Genomic DNA, 17,136 nt, shown 5'->3' on the forward strand with positions numbered 1-17,136 from the left:
CGCATCGCTTCCATTACGGTCACAGAGAAAACAAAGAATTATTGGATCGGTCACAGGGAACTATTTCATTAGAGGTACTTTAGTAGAGTAGAGGTAGAGGCTGATTAAGTTCGAGGATAGGTTCTCTATATCATCTACCTTAGCAAAAGGGAGTAAGTAAGAACAAGGGAGTAAGAACAAGTTGCCTCAATGTCATTTTGGGGGTTTCTACAGGAGCTTCAGTGGAAAGAAAAGGAAGGGCAGAGAAAACTTGGAGTAATTCGTCAGTAATCCATAGAGCAATTCAGAGGGTTACTACTGTGGCAGTTCCATAGCGTTTCAAGAGTGTATCTGTTAAATTTTTCCTTCAGTAACCAATCAGCCTCCACGACACAACGTGACCAGTACATAACCGATTTCGCGTTTTATCTTGAATCGCAGGGGGCGACATTGAGTGGCGGACAAAAACAAAGGATTGCCCTCGCCCGGGCAGCTTACAGTGAGAGCAGCGTCTACCTCCTGGACGATACTCTCAGCGCGCTGGACGTCCACGTCGCTTCCAAGGTGTTTGATCGAGTGATCGGAAAGAACGGAATGCTGCGGAAAAAGGTGATAGAATGATGCATTAGGCGGTCGAGGCTTGCTTAATTTGCCGAGGCCGCAGTTGATGTAAATCCATATAAGACACCAACATTGTTCACACCCTGAAAATACGGCCGTCTAGTACTTAGGAAGCGGGGATACTTGCTTTTAGAGTTCCCCGCACCTGCTTTCAAAAAATTTTATGATTTAATTTATGGATTTAGTGCAGTTTTAAAGATTTAAAGACGGAGATAATGCGTTACTTAAAGGAAGGGCAGATCTTTACTTCTAATACACGCTTCTTACTAATTCACGGCTTGCCAGGCACAGTTCCGCGAAAAGCCGTCCCGCCGGTGGCGTTCCCATTGTTGGCTGACTTTCCGAGAACTCTGTTAATCTGGTATCACTCGCTTAGCACACGGCGCCTCCATCAGCGGCTCCGGCGCGGCCAATCGGGCAGCCAGTCCACATGTTTCTCTCTTACTCTTGCGTTATCCCCGACAAAATGCTACAGTTGTTAACAACCAGCTGCGCATATAGAAAAGACGAACACAAGAAGGCGATGAAGACAGCAGTAACGTCGTTCTGAACAATAGCAATGCACCAACACTCTTAGAAAGACGTTTTAAAAATTATACCGCAACCAGCGAGAAGCGAGGCTATTTTCTATCTTTAATGCGCACTGACATCGGAGAAGACGCTCGCGTGCTGTGCGGTGTCAGCATAGGCTAAAGCATAGAGTTTCTTACTATTACCTAGAGGGAAAGCTGGCGGCGCTGCACTTCAGCCACCATGGACGCCCAAAGCATCATGGGGCGGTGAGCTACTTGTTGCGGCACAGTCGTAATTTTTCAGAAACATGGAGTGGCACTACTAAGACGTTTTATTCCGCAAACTCTGTTCGTGTGTGCGCAGACGACTTTCCCGCGAACGCAGTGTGCAAAACCCATAGTAGTGAAAACGCGACGACACACGACGCCAATAAAAGGTTTCACTTTTCCGAAATGCCATTAAAAAACCTCTTATAGTACTTAAGCAACATCTTTTTTGAAAACATATTTACTTTTAAAAGTGCGCCTGTTATTTACGAAATATTAGTTTTTATAGTGTTCATTACTAGGCCAATAGGAGAGCGAGTCGTCTCTTATTTTGGGCAAACTTTGCACTTAAATGCTTTTCTGCTCGTTTGTTGCAATCATTAGACAAGATATTGAATATTAGGACGTTTGTAGTTGTCAAACAGCTTAATTTTTCTATTATTCTTTGGCCAAAAGTTGCAGTTCCGCAACAAGTAGCTCACCGCCCCATGATGCTTTGAGCGCCCATGGTGGCTGATGTGGTCTCGAGGGGTCGCCATGCAAACTCCCATAGACGGGCTGCCAGCTTTCCCTCTAGGTAATTGTAAGAAACTCTATGGGTTAAAGAGCCCTAGTCGGTTGAAATTTCTCTGGAGCGCTTCACCGCAGCACATCTTTCTCTTTCTTCTTTCACTCATGGGGTCTGCCCGTCATTCACGGCGCAACTGAGGTGTCAATCGAGATCTGAGAATTACTGCCCCTTTAAATTGCTCAAAACAAATTATCATTTTTCACTGAGGAGTCAGAGGGTTACTGCGCCTTTCCTTTGCTCAGAAACATTTTTTTTTTCATCTGGCGATGATGTTCGGGTTGACTACATAGCTTCGCGTTACACCTCACGCACGGCTAAACTTTTCGGCGGCCTATGTTTCTTACCCTCACTAGCATTCCAAATCTAGTCAGCAGACTCGGGCTGATCCGATGACCCCACATCTCCCACGCAAAAGAAATGCACGCGTCTTGTGGCTCTGAGACACAAAGAAGACGAAGCGTACACGGGCCCGTAAGGTGCGTTCGGCGTTGTCACATGACCTTCCTGCAACACCATTGTGAGCACGGGCGCTATGGTATTTGTGGGGGGAGCGCAAATTAAAGGGGTATTACTAGCGAGAGTCTTAGGTCTGTTTGTTATCAGACAGCCAGGTCAACAACGCGGAAGTAATTCGGTGATTGCAGGCAACAACTGAGCCAGTGGAGAGGATGATTAGTAGGGTATCATACCACAAGCATGGACTTCAAGAAAAAGACACTATAAACTCAATACACGCTTTTATTGCGAGCAGCATCGCTTACACAGCACCACATCTGAAATGAAAGAAAACTGAGAACTAGTTGGACGTTTTCATAAGTTAAGTATACCTATAATAGAGCACTCGGCAGCCCAGTGAACGCAGGAAAAGAAAAGACTTCTGCACATGGGCATTCACAATACTGAAGGCGAAATTATTGACGGGCATTTGATTTCACAAAGGATACAGCTATCTGCAAGCAGGACGGCAAGGGATGTACTGGTTAGAGTGAGGCTCTCATGCGTTTTGTCTACGGAGGACAGAGAGGATGTGAAAGAACAGTGTAGAGGAAAAATCGAGGTGCGGCCCATTCTGAGAAATATGCACCCAGAATTTCATAAGGAAAGAAGAAAGGCTAGGGCAAACGTCTTCAGGAGAACATGGTGCGGGACGGAATAGGCAATTTACGTGGACGCAGCAGGATCGGTCAACGGGATTTCAACCATAGCATGCATGGATGCGCAAGGAAAATTAGTTAATGGGGCATCGTTTCAATGCCGCGGGGGGGGGGGGGGGGGGGGGGGGATCGCTCAAGCGGAGGAGGAGACGGGCTCTCAGACTGCATGTTGAAACTTTACCAGAGGAACGATATACCAGAGCAAGCAGAATAATAAAAACTAAAGAAGGCTAGACTTTAAGCTTATAGTCATATGGACTCCAGGACACTTTTCAGATGTTGGAAACGAAGGCGCTAGCGCCGCTGCCCGACACTATTACCCCGGGTTCCCCACCATTCGCAGGAACACAATTATTCAGAACTGTTATTAAGCTATAGCAAGGCAAATAATTATACGCCGAACAGCACAAAATTCTAAACAGGGAGCAAGGGGTCATCCTAAGGAAATTACAATCAGACACTAATACAAACCAAGTCAAATTCAGCTATAGGTATGTTTCGGAATTCGACGATCCGCATTGCGCCTACTGCGATGAAGTGGTTAACATATACCACATCTTATCAGCAGGAATTCAAACAGAACTAAGAACAATTCAGGTATTCCAAAAATCAATAACCCAAAAACTGATGACCGGGTAGTGGCGCTGTGCAGCTCATATTCAAAAGACCAGCTTTGGCTGGTGAACCGGGCAAGAGCGACAGCAAAAGCCAATCGGCTCCTGAATGAGGAGGACACCCAACTAACAGCGGTTTCTTTTGTGCATTGTTTTTTCCTTTCTCTCTCTTGCTTGCACTAAACGAACCATTAACCGCCAGCCGCATAACACGCCAGATGACAGGTGCCATGTTTCGGCACGTGACAGATGGCGTGTTGTAACGTAGTAGCAAAGCGAGACGCCGCCTGGAAGGTGGCTTCCCCGGAAAGATCCCGGAGGGTGGTTAGCAGCGTAATACGCCACCTGCCTGGCGTGCGAAGAGCTGCGCTCAAACTTCGCATTACCGATTATTGTAATTGTGTGTAAATTTTTTTATACATAGACATTACGGGAAGTTTCGCAACTGATATCAAAGATCTCAGCGATTAGCAGCCTTGCACCACGCGCCTCCTGTCTGAGCCAGAAAAAAGACGAATCGGGCCACGGCGAGTTAGGGGCCCTAGGGCGGCGCAGTAGCCATGCTGTAGCCATGCTGGAAAATGCCCTCATGCTGAGCGATGCCAATACACAGTGAATAACTGAAAGTTGTCTAAATGAGTGTACAGTCCTTCTCTACAGCAAACCTTTTTCCATCTCCCTTTTTGTGGTGGTGATGACGTCTTGACCTCTAGACCAATCAGAGAAATTAGAGAAATGCGGTGGTTCTTGCCTTTATTTCTTTCTAGTCCTTAAGTTGTGTTTTGACATGGTAGCCCAGCAAGCGTTTGCGTTGCTTAGCACAAAAGGCCTGGATACAAGCTCGGCTACAGCGTCCACATATTGGTGGGCGATCGGCCAAAACGCCTGCGCGCTGTGTTATGAAAGGAACGTCAAGGCATAGAAATCAACGCAGAGCCCTTTACTAAGGCCAGGACCAGGTCCCGCGTGGTAGAGTCCATAATGACATATCACCGACTGACGTTTGTTTTCCGAAAAAATACAGGTGTTGGATTTTTCGTTTTCGCTGAACATTCACAAAACAATAATCGTTTTAATTAGTTGTCATATTCTGTTCATGAAGACGACAAACACAATTTTTTAAATTTCGAGTTAAGTTGCTAACACGTTTAATTCAGCCTCCCATTAACATGCCGCACTGCTGTGACACATAAAACACGTTTACATTTCGTGTAATATAAAAATTGTGTAGTGCAGTACGATTCTCTGCACGCTGCCTGTTTCAGACACGAATCGTCGTGTGTAATCAAAACCGCTATCTGGAACAAATGGACAAGGTTCTTCTAGTGGCCAAAAAGCGGGTTGTTTCTTTCCCAAGTTTTGCGGAAATGGTAAAACTTTCAACGAGCTCCACGGTAATTCAACTGAACGACAAAGAAGACAACACAAACCAGCTGTCATCTCTGAGGTAAGTTCCCGGGCAGGAACTTTACTGGAGTCAGTGCAGAGAATAAAAAAATGACAGCAGCTCTAATTTATGTTTCCTTGCACAGCTTGATACCACAGTATTACCTGCCGCTCAAGCTCAGCAGAACTGGAAACAGGCTACTGAGTATAATTTGACTTTTGACTTTCCGGTCTGCTTTCAACAGAGGCAAAACGCAAAATGTGCTGCAGGCTCAGAAAAAATTATTAACGTGCCTTATAGAGATGTAAAGGGGCAACTGATTTTGCTCATACCAGTCTCGCTCTTCGGTTGCTAGGGCACCTGAAAAAAACAAACAATTTGTTGAATACTTTCCTGTAGTATCCAGACTCCTGAATGATATTGTTAATGATGTTTAAAAAATACAATCGTTAACATTAACTTCAAAATTATGTATCCAGTAGTCTTAGCAGAGGTAAAAGTTCCACTAGGTATCGCGAAAGATATTAGTGAAACTGAGCAGCACAAAATTGTTGTAGGCAGGAGTAACCTTCGACCGGCGGCGTGGAGGTAACAAGAAGTCGAATATCAAGAGCATCGCTGAAGGTAATAATGCTGGAAAGTTGCCTTAAGTTTGTCTCTTATATTTTAACCGCAGTATATAGAAGGCGTAATTAGTGGTATATCAGAATGTAGGGAAGATTTTCCTGTATGTTCGACGCGACTGCATCGGTGATAACGATCGCGAGCTGGCAAATGATTTCAGGAACATTAATACTGCTCTCCGCCATACAGACTTCTAATATAAAAGATTGTGGCCATTAACTGCAGTCACTATGGCCGGACGATTTCCAAGTGCGTATCGCGTTGCTGTGTGTTTCAGTGGTAGATTTAGTTATGTTTCAGTTGTAGCTTTACTTGTTTCTGCCTCAAAACGAAAATAAAATTTAATTGCCCTGGCTTTAAACCGTCTTTCTTTTTTGCGGCTTGCGCTGTGCTCCTGAGAATACGTGCCTAAAGTATCTTTTCTAACCCTTTAAACTTCAGAAACACAACTCAAGATGACGAGATCGCGACTGCAGGCCGAGTAACAGAGGACGAAGTTGAAGTATCAAAAATGGTATGTTCGACATCTGATTTTCCTTCTCTCCTGACTTGATGAACCCGCCAAAAAAATAACCAATCTCGAACCGCAGACCTAGCTCCAAATTTATAATTTATTGTCAACACGATCAGCTGGTTAAAAACAACATACACATTTCTGGAGGTCTCAAAGGCCCGACTGGTTATCTGCAAAAGAATTGCAGACAGAAAGAAATATGCATTGGCGCTTTTGTGGACTGTCATTTTCTCACATCTACAGAAACGTTCTTCTGTGGACGGCTATTACTGGAAATAAACAAAAAAGGGGCCTTTTTATCATGTAGGAAAACCATCATTTTATTCTAAATGCACCAAAATTTATGTCTCTTTGTCTCAGTGCAGAAAGAAATTTCCCAAAGTATTCCTAAAAAAAAATTCCGGCTACATGACAGCTCTCTGATTTCCCCTGTGAGTGCGAAAGTAAGTCTCAACAGAATAGAAACAAAAATTAGTTTTATTTATAGATTTAGAATCTTACGTGAACAATATAAAACCATTGTACATTTCAGCGAACGACAGGGAGCCAGCAGGGAATTTCACCTATTTTTATTTCATTATTTTTGCCTAAAAGGCTATCTTTCTGCATTTGTTTAGACAAACCGCATATGCGACGTTAGCGAGCCATATAAAACGCTTCATATGTACTACACTGTAAAAATGCGCGAATACAAATAAATAGAACAAAATAACTTATTGAAAAAAATTCGAAGTTGCGGAAAACGGCGCTTGCCCGGGCATTGAGCCTTAAATTTCATATTGACGTGTTCCCAACAAGAATACAAATTCAGGTCATTACGCAGGAAATGTTAGTTTTATTACGCTCAGAGATATTTATCGGAATGGAATACTTTTTGTTGTAGTGGACTAAAAAATTCTTGAACTTGAATGCCAGAACTCCAAGTGATTGTCGTCCCGTTATGCCTTTGTACTATAAAACATGGCATCGGAGCTCTCAATATCCTTATCTTCAATGTACTCACACGTTCAGGTGTTCATGCTCCCGATCACTGATCGTAACCTGCAGCAGTGCTTCTCACCTGCTGTGTTAACACAAGCAGTGACTTACGCGGTATCAAGTGGCTCCAGCATCCGGCACAGTGCGCAAGGATCGCGTCTCGCCACCGCTTTCTTCGACCTTCTCTTGGTCCCTCCCGCCTGTCGCTCGGGGCGTCCACATTTCGCTGGGCTCCGGAAATACGCAGCAAAAGTTATTCACCTAACAGAGCAGATAGAATGCAGCCTTTATCAAGAAGTGGGCTTGGGCAGGGCATGTAATGCGAAGGCAAGATAACCGCTGGTCCTTGAGGGAAACGGAGTGGATTCCAAGAGAAGGCGGGTGTAGCAGGGGACGGCAGAAAGTTAGGTGGGCGGATGAGATTAAGAAGTTTGCGGGGATACGGTGGCGGCAACTGACAAAGGACAGGGTTAATTGGAGACACATGGGAGAGGCCTTTACCCTGCAGTGGGTGTAGTCAGGCTGCTGCTGCTGCTGCTGGTGATGATGATGATGATGTTGCATCCAGCGTAGTCAGGTGCTGAGGCGTGTTGTTGTAATGAAGATGCTAACAATAAAATTTCGTCTATGTCTCACGTTTTTACAAACTAAATTCGCCTCCAGAGGAGCGGAAGCCTAAAGAACAAAATAAAAGCGAAAGGGAAGCCGCTACGCGACTGCCTGAAAGGCGCCCCACGCGTTAGTTGACTCCCCCTACCTTCTGCGGTGAGTTTAAAAAGAGGCGGGAGCTGGGACGTTTATCCAATTTAAATTAGGAAAAGCGGCCGCACAGGACAATAACCCGAACTTTCTAAGAATGCTCGGAACGTGTAGATCGAGTTCCCATGGTAAAAAGGCGGGTTCAGATTCCTCTTCAGTACACGTTTAATAGGCCGAAAAGCAGGACCAGATTTGGCGCACATCGGTGGAACAGGGCACCGACAGTCGATGTTGTTACGCAACCACATGATCCACAGCGTATGCTGACATCGAGTTCGAATGTGCACTTAATAAGGTAGAAAGCACATTGTTTCTGCAGCTTATGCGGTCCACTACTAATGCAAATCACTAAACGGCTGGCGAGTGTCAGTTGGGAACTGGTGAGAGCGAGCCAGCCATATGCAGTTTGAATTCCCCTCAAACGGTGGGAGGAGTCGACTAACCATTCAGCAAGTCCCGTGGCGGCTTGCCGCTCGGTCATCAGCGGAGTGATACGTAGTGATCGGCGAAGGCTCAGTCCACGCGTATTTTTATTTCCGTGGGCCTAATTTGCAGCTATGTAGTCTCTGACTTGATCTATTTATTCGCGGGAACCTAAAAGAAACAAACTAAAAGCGAAAGCAAAGTCGCCACACGACTGCCTGAAAGGAACTCCATGCGTTAGTCGACTCCTCCCACCGTATGCGGGGAATTAAAAAAAAAGGCGGCAGCCGGTCGTTAATCCGATTTAATTAAAAGAATAGGCCGCTCAGAGCAATAAATCGAGGTTTCTAAGAAATCTCGAAACGTTTAAATCGAGTTGCCGCGGCAAAAAGACGAGTTCAGATTCCTCTTCAGCGCATCTTTAAAGTACAGCTATCACCGGAGGTGATGCCGTTCAACTTCCAAAACTGTTACTCGCGTAAAGCGAAAAATGCGCCAATAAGAATTCTTGAGATTGATCACTATTACATTAGCTAGGTAATGAGCTGTATTTTGCGTATTTATTTAGAACGGCTCACTTTAGAATCTGGGGCTGGAAAGGCGGGAAGTTGCACTTTCTTACAACTTGTGATATTTTTTTTAGCTTTATTCTAATCTGTTGTAGTTGAGACGTTTTTAATAAATGGTACGTATCTCAGAGAGCCAACGCCGTTTTATATAATACTCACAAACGTCGCATTCGTTTTTGGCCAAAATTGCTGAAATGATAGTTTTGGGGCTTTTTAGCCCATGAACTAAAAATGAGCTAAAAATGCGTGCAAAAATTTTTTCTCGATGTCACCAGGCTGAATAAAAAATACAGTGCCGATAAAATGCTGAGGAAAATTTTCGAGTTTAAAAAGAAAGAACTTCTCGAAAATTTTTATCACGCCTAGTTTTTCATTGTTGTGGAAAGTTCAAAGGGATGAACACCATCTAAAATTTTTTCAAAAGGATATCTGAGAAATTTATTTTCAACAGTGCGATAAGGAGGCATTAATTTTTCAGCAAGAAGTCGGTGAGGACCTAGCGCAGAATCTGCTGCGTTTGGCGCCGAGTGACCCAAAATCAAGCACATAGTGTGGGTTCCGCGAGAGCCCATGGCCGAAGCTGGCGTTATAGTTATTGTTGTGAGCCACAAAGATTGTAAGAGATTACCCCGTGAAAATAAGCCCCCGTGATTCCGTAGTGATTGCTTTCCTAGCGCAGGTGCACCATGAATTCAAAAACCTACATAACTAGTTCTGCGGGTAATATGAGCATATCGCAGCTTTGTCAGTTCATTGCGTGCGACAGCAGCCCTGTTCTTACACTGTACTATCAGCGTCAAATGAAATGCGAACAAAACACCTGAAACGCGAGCACAAAAAATCAAGCATATTAGAGGCTGGAGGTGAAATACAGGCGCGGGCTATTAACATTTCAGAAGAGCGGTCTTTTCGGCTTCGATGGGAAAATCAACTGCTCATGTATTTTTCCTCCCTAGTATAATATCTGCGAGTTGCGCTGTTCGCGTTTCAATTGGCTTGTTCGCGTTTCAATTGACGCTGATAGTACATATATGCAGTGCAGACGCACAAAATATTTCGTATGGCTCATTTGATAGGGAAGCATGGACCTATTTTTATCTCTGGCTCGGACCTGCGGCCCTTCCGCAACTTTCAGCGTGGCATGCTTCGCTGGACGGGCGGCAGTGGTCGGCACCTATATGGCGTGGATCAAATACTGGACTGACGCTAACGCTCGCCAAGACTTCAGGCCAATGTGGGTCATTGGACTCGGAGCGCTGTGCCTTTCTGATGGTGAGAAAACTGCTTTCGCTGCAACTTTCCAGTTCCAGTAGACCTAGGCGCTTTTTTTGTTAATAGAGAAAAGCACCTTCACCTTTTCTTTCGCATTCTACATGGTTCAGTGTAGTAGGGTTGAATGCGATCTTTACTGTTCGTTGGCTAAATTACGCCGAATGCGTCACGCGCTCCTGTAGGAGTAATTTTTAGCTTATTGTAAGGGTTTCAAACCTTGCCCAGTCATGTTCAGAAAGACTGCAGACATTGATTCCAGCGCTTATTCTTGGGGCTCGAATCAAATATGAGCGCCTGCACATACACCCGAACAATGCATGGTGTCACATTAATTGAAGGCGGTTGCATAGAACACTCCTGTGACCTAGTTGCAGTCGAAATAGCCGCTTGTTGTTTCTTTCGCGCGCCACATTGTTGCGTTTCATCACTAAGGCATGGAAGCACGTACCTCTAATCGGAGTGTCATATTCACGCTCAGCTCCAACATCTTCCCGGCCATTGTGATTGTTCTTTTCGCGTGTTGCTCCAACCTATATGCCACTTACGTCCCTTCTCTCTACCTAGCAATAGATTTTGATCTCTTACACTTTGGGAGAGACAAAAGACAAATTACTGGGCGAGTTTACGCATTTGGCGGAAAATGCATCCTGAAACAAGCTGCCCTCATTTGCTGGGCCCTGCGTCACGAGATCTTTACACACCAATCCCCGTATCTGGTGTCCCGATAATCGAGTAGCTGAATTACGCAGGCAGTACGCAATTCGCTCTGTGTACGAATCTAGACAACTGGGCAGCTAACGCAGTGCTATCGTAGTGAAAGATAGCGGCAAAGAGCGGACACTCCCATAGGGCCCTGCGGCCGAGATACTGTATCGCCGCCAGTGCCCCGAGCGGCTGGTCAGACCGTTAATTTCGTCCTCCGAGAGTTTAGACGCTTGCTTTAGCTCTGTTTCGGTTTCGGTTTCGATAGCAACGCCTTCGATTCTGATTTACATTTGGCTGCTAATATGTTCAACTACATTGTCTATAGTAGAGCGCAAAGGCTTTAATATTACATTTATAAGCATGCCATGCCTACAGACGTAATAACCTGGCGGATGCCAGCCATTTTAATTAAGATACCGCGAGCTTCTCCAAGAACCAAACCAAGCCTTAATTTGTTCATGAATATTGCAATTGTGTGATCAGAGCTGTTCTTATTGCTATTTTTTGCCGTTGTCAAGCCTCAGTTTTCTCAGTTGCACACAATAGGAGGCAATGGTTCTATACACAAAAATGGTATTTTTTCTTCTTTACATTGTGAATATTGCACAGAAAAAAGCAGTGGTTCTATACACAAAAATGTTATTTTTTTCTTTTTTACAATGTGAATATCGCACAGAAAAAACACTTGATCGCACACTCTATAGAAAGCATCATATTACTAAGATCAAGAAAAAAAGTTTAGGTAAAGCATATATGTCATGTCACGAAGAAAAGAAAAAAATGTGCATACGCGCTGCGTGTCTTTCCTTTAAAACATCACCCGTGAAATCAATACAAAAGGAGTTCTGAACGGCTAAGCACAAGTAAGGGGGAAAAAAGGCACACAGCCTGCGCGCAATTCCTATACCATGGTGTAAGAAATATTTCTTGCACCGTGTCCTGTACATCAGCCTTGATCAATAGGCTGTTCCGAAAAATACGCACAACATAATGAATACATCATAGTATTACAACAGTAAGCTTGCACGCTTGGTAAAAAGCGATTACTACGATTACTGCTCAAGCCCTTAACACCATTTGAAAAAAAAATTACATACAGACTACACGCTCTTGCTCTAAAACGAAGAGAAATACGGACAAATGGCAAACACTACCGAAATCGGTTTACGGGGGTTTGACGTCCCAAAGCGACTCAGGCTTAAGACGCCGTAGTGAAGAGCTCAGGAAATATCCACCACCTGGGTTTTTTTACCTGCACTGACATTGCACAGTACACAGCCCTCTGGAATTTCACACCCATCGGAATTCGACTGCCGCGACCGGGGTTCAACCCGCCTCTTTCGCGTCAGCAGCCGAGTGTCATAACCTCTCAGCCCCCGCGGCGGCTACAACGTCAATCGTCACTCGAGCAAGTAAATGTGTGCCATGGCTCATATTCTACGCTCCACGCTCAAAATACCTCCACCCAGCATGCCAAACGACTTGCTAACAAAGTTCCTAGCTCAAGAAACACCAAAAAGATTTATACCGACAAAATAAACAGCTTACCGGAAAACCGAGGCGACGCGTTGAAAAGCGTGGTGAGGCGTAACCAACGGCACGTGACCGGTGCACCATCAGCGTCTCTATGTAAACAGGACGCGTGGGTGCAACCCAGTGGATGTATGATAAGTTGTGGACCTTTGAGGTGAAGTGGAAGCGCATATCGCTAAGCCGCCTGGCGGGTGGCCAGACTCTTGTTTGCTCGGCCATGGCACTGCTCGAGGGTCCGCTCTTTATGTAAGTATGTTTCCGTATGGTGCCGGGTGGTATGTCTCCCACAATTGTGACCTGGGCCTTCCGCAAGCAGAGGGCGAAGATTTCTATACAAACTCTTTACTTCATCGATGCCCTGCCCACAACAGGAAAATAAAAAAATGTTGCTCAGCGCGTCACTGACCCACCGACGTCATCACAGTTAGAGCGGCGAATGGTTTCCCACGAAGAACTTTATAGATGTAGGGTTTAAGCCATCGGTTCGCTTCGTGTTAATGGTTGTGTTAGTTCGGGGCGTGGGAGCCCCGCATGCGAGGAACCTCTCAACACAGTTGCTGGGTGGAGACTGGAGGTTTATTGCAGCAGAGGGAGAGAGAGAGAGAGGGCGAGTGTACAAGAAAGCACGCTGCAGTGGGAGCGCGGATGGTCACGGCATGGTGCCAGTCAGGGGGAATGGGGGAATGCGTTAGTCGACGGGGCTGTAGGGATCAGATGTCGTCGGGGAAGACGCCTGCTAGCTTTTGTGGGAGCGGCCGGCCAGCGCTTGTTTCTTGGAATCGGGCGGCGAGTATGCGCGGAGGAGGCAAGGGCTGCTGGAGCGGCCTTGCATCGCTTGGTCGACGAACACGACACTTCGCATATCGCAGAATCGCCCGGGCGAGACGAAAATCTTTAGCGAACGATCTAAGCGCACCTAGATAGCATACATGGCATATAGGAGCGATAAATATTACCGCGTGCTCAGTTGATATCGTTAGGCAGTTATCCAGCGATGATAAACACGTGGGAACGAAAATTAATGTGTGTGAATTGCATAGTTATTGTATGGAGAAAACTGTTGACTCACTTATTCGTCGCATTGTACCAGTCAGACTAAAAAATCTTGGACCTACACGTCTTTCTTTTTTGCAGTCTTCTTGGGCTGGTTGGGTGCACTATCACTGGCAGTGGGCCTTCGAAACCTCTCCACCCGCATACACGAGGCGATGATTCGGCGAGTGCTGAGCAGTCCAGTGGGCTTCTTCGACGCCACACCCCGAGGACGTGTGCTGAATCGTTTCTCGGCTGACATCGACAACATAGAGAACCGCTTCTTTCTCGCGGCCAAGCAGGTCATTGAGACACTCATGACTGGCGCAGCGAGGATTGCAGTGACCGGCCTCCTGTCACCAGCAGCGGGCTTCGTGGCAGCTTCCACCACCGCCATTTTCCTTTTTCTAGTCGTACGTGGCTTGACCATACTTCTTTTAACATTCTGTGAAATGCCCTGTAGTCCGTAGGGTTAGAACGGTGCCTTGAAGAAGATGACATCACGTTTCTTTCAGTAGAACGTGATGCCATCCTGTCCCCGTCCTTCATGTGTTCTATGTTTTCTGAAGAGGCAAAAGTTCGGCATTTGCTGACTGTCGAGAGTGCTCCATATGCTTATCAGTTATTAGGCTTTCGGTAGCTGCATCCTACAACGCAACCGGTACATTGACCGTTATTGATTGTAAAACATTTTATTCGCCGGAAAGAGCGCACTAAGAGGTCGCGTTAAGTTGTCGAGAGTACGTAGCCCACGACGGCTTTGTCAGCCCACTCCACTGACCGTTAACACCTTTCAATCTCTCCCGCCTTGCGCCCTGCATGCAACGCGTCACTGAGAGTGGATTAAAATCTGTCGATTGCAGCCGAAATACGTAGCTAAAATTCTCATACCGCCTACTCTAGCTCAACTAATTGGCAGCGCCTTCGACTGTCAACCCGCTGTTCCCCAGCTATATTCACCGCTTAACTAGATATGTTTTGCTGACGTTGCTACCAGTGTTATATTAGCTGTAAAACACAACCACTGAGGACTAATACCCCTGCCACACGGCAAATTTAATGTCATTCTCATCGAATGACATTTGTTCGCCTTGATGTCATTTTTTCTGCGCGCTGCTACACGGCAAAAACTATTGTCATTTGCAAATGATGGCGATTGCGATGGAAAGAGAGTAAAGCATACAAAAATTTCGATGTATGCTTCAATACGTTGCAAAAATTATTGCTTTGCTAATGGAAGCCGACTTTAAAATCCTAATCCTTATTTCAATAACGTGTTGATCACTGCTACACCACGAGTCCAAGCCAAGCCAAAGTTCAGCCAGCAGCGGCAGGCAAATGGCGGACGTCATTTTGGGAAATGCTCTCTATGGTGAAATTAGACAGTATTAGCTGTGCGTCCGCAAAAGCTTTGCGCATGCGACGGGCGCACCTTGCGCGCACTGCCGCCCGTCCTCACAACAGTTTTAGTTGGGAGCACGGTGGTTGGAAGTGACTAGCGTAGCGCGCGAGAAGCATAACATACTGTGGCGCCATCTAGATGACAGCAAGTCAAACATTCCTGAACTGTGTGCCGAAGAAGCGTTTTTCTGTTATATTAACGGCAGTAATGAATGCATTCGAAGACTTTGTTTTGTTTTTAAATGTGAATCAATTGGATGAAATGAAAATGCAGATTCTGGTGCAAAGTTGGAGAAATACTTCGCCCGGGGTCGTTGCTATGACGACAGTGTACGCCGTGCATAGTTAAGCCTAGCATCAAGAAATTCTTGAACTTACCTCAAAAACAATTAATATTTCACACCTATATTGTTATGGAGGGATGAGAATGCACTAAATAAAAGCGATTACAACCGTACAGAGCAAGCTATCGCGTCGAAAAATGCAGCGGCGACGCAGTATTCGGTCCGAAGCGGGCCAGCTGGACGTCGCCATGTTGTGAATGTTGACCACGCAAGCCACGCAAGGCTGGTAGCGAGAGTGAGTTTTACTTTTTTTCCAATTCTATTTGGCATTTTTATGTGAATAAATGAACGATCGCACAATAATACGGACGCGGAAATATTACAGTGCTTGTGACACTTTTGAAATCGTGTTTTTCGGTGTATATTTTCACCAAGTCTCTGGTGTCGAGATAACACATTAGCTCGGAGATCGCTGGCTAATGAGTTCTGTAAACTCATTCGATACCTAATGTCGTTTGCATCGAATGACATTATATTTTCTCGTGTGGCCGCAAAGTAATGTCATTCTGAACGAACGTCATTCGATGGGAATGACATTAAATTTCCTGTGTGGGCCACATAACTATTCAGCATTTAATGAGCAGCTGCGCACAGATTCCCTACCTTGCCCTGAAAACGAGCTAGCCAGAAATAGCTAGCCTTAATGAGCTTTTCTTTGACAACGGCACGCACTAAAAAGCTTCTGAAGCGAGTTGTCAGTTTCGTGACAACTGTGGGTGCCAAGTGAGCGCGTGTAGACATCGCACCTTTCAAAGCGGTCGTACCGAACTCGAATTATTCACTACATAGTTGCGGTAAGTTCTTCTTGGACATACCGGGTATTCGCCTAAGTCGCAGTGCCAACCATTTTGTGGTGTCACCTCCGTTTAGTGCGTTGGGCGTACGGTATGTGCTGCTGCAGTTCTGGGACTCACTGAAGCGAGCGTTACGCCTTGAAGCGCGGCTTCAGTAAATTTTCAGTGCCATGCCATCTACTGCTGCTGTTTCTGTCCTTAAAGAAGCAAAATATTAAAAGAGACGTCGTGCTTGAAAGCAACTGGTACTGTACATTTGCACGCTAGACCAAACAAATTTCACGGTGGTTTGCCGTGACAGCGGCTACAATAGCGCGAGCTTAATATTGATATAGGTAGATGCTGATTACATCATGCAAACTTCTGGCATCATACAAACTCCTGGCAATGCTGCGAAGGCAGCATTGCCGCGCAGCTGACACCTCGGGTAAATTAAAATCCATGCAAGTTTCCCAAAACACCACTGGCTCGTCACAAGTTCAGGAACACCCTAAGTAGCCCTTTCAAGCAAGCCAAAGTGTAGATTTAAATGTATGCGCAACAATTGCTCTTAAGCGTTTGCGAAACAAAGGTGCGTGTGCGTGCTCTTAAGCGTTTGCGAAACAAAGGTGTGTGACAGTGCGTGTGACTGAGATTAAAGTCTTTATAACGGCAAAACCTTACATAGATGTCGCCACATGTCCGAATAATTATATGGGGTCGATAATAGGGTGGCACTGGAAAATTACCATGCTCCCACAAATTTACATCGGTTGTTTTCATAAGGGTAAGGATTTAAAATATTTAATTGATTAAAGCAACTTCGCGGTAAAATGCAGAGAGACAATGAAAAGAGGACGGGCATCCATTAAATATAAATAATGAAATTGGAAAGGGTGTTCTTTTTTAGTAGTTTTTAAGTGCTCTGGAGTGAGGAACAGCTGAATGTATGAAGACGATGAGTGTCGAGCATTGGAGCCGGAAAACAGCTTAAACTTGATAGCTCTACCCGAGCTTTCGAGATGGATGAAGAACCCTTGAAATTCTCTGAGTTAAAGGATTCCAGGAGCCTTATCATGTTCAATTAATTGTTTTGCCTCAGTG

The 17,136-nt window shown here is 45.3% G+C and overlaps 1 protein-coding gene across 1 annotated transcript in view; it reads left to right on the forward strand.

Annotated features, from left to right (window-relative positions):
• The window catches only part of LOC149333415 (ATP-binding cassette sub-family C member 2-like), a 58,993-nt gene that overhangs the window by 24,497 nt on the left and 17,360 nt on the right, over positions 1–17,136 (forward strand). Inside the window, exons 11-15 of the mRNA XM_089557720.1 lie at positions 421–588; positions 4,984–5,165; positions 6,171–6,243; positions 10,049–10,244; positions 13,617–13,927. Coding sequence (XP_089413846.1) covers positions 421–588; positions 4,984–5,165; positions 6,171–6,243; positions 10,049–10,244; positions 13,617–13,927 — 930 coding nt within the window. The remainder of the gene's footprint in view (positions 1–420; positions 589–4,983; positions 5,166–6,170; positions 6,244–10,048; positions 10,245–13,616; positions 13,928–17,136) is intronic.

The sequence above is a fragment of the Amblyomma mixtum genome, chromosome 8 (genome assembly GCF_055824585.1).
Source record: "Amblyomma mixtum isolate Tamu chromosome 8, ASM5582458v1, whole genome shotgun sequence".
Taxonomy (NCBI): Eukaryota; Metazoa; Arthropoda; class Arachnida; order Ixodida; family Ixodidae; genus Amblyomma; species Amblyomma mixtum.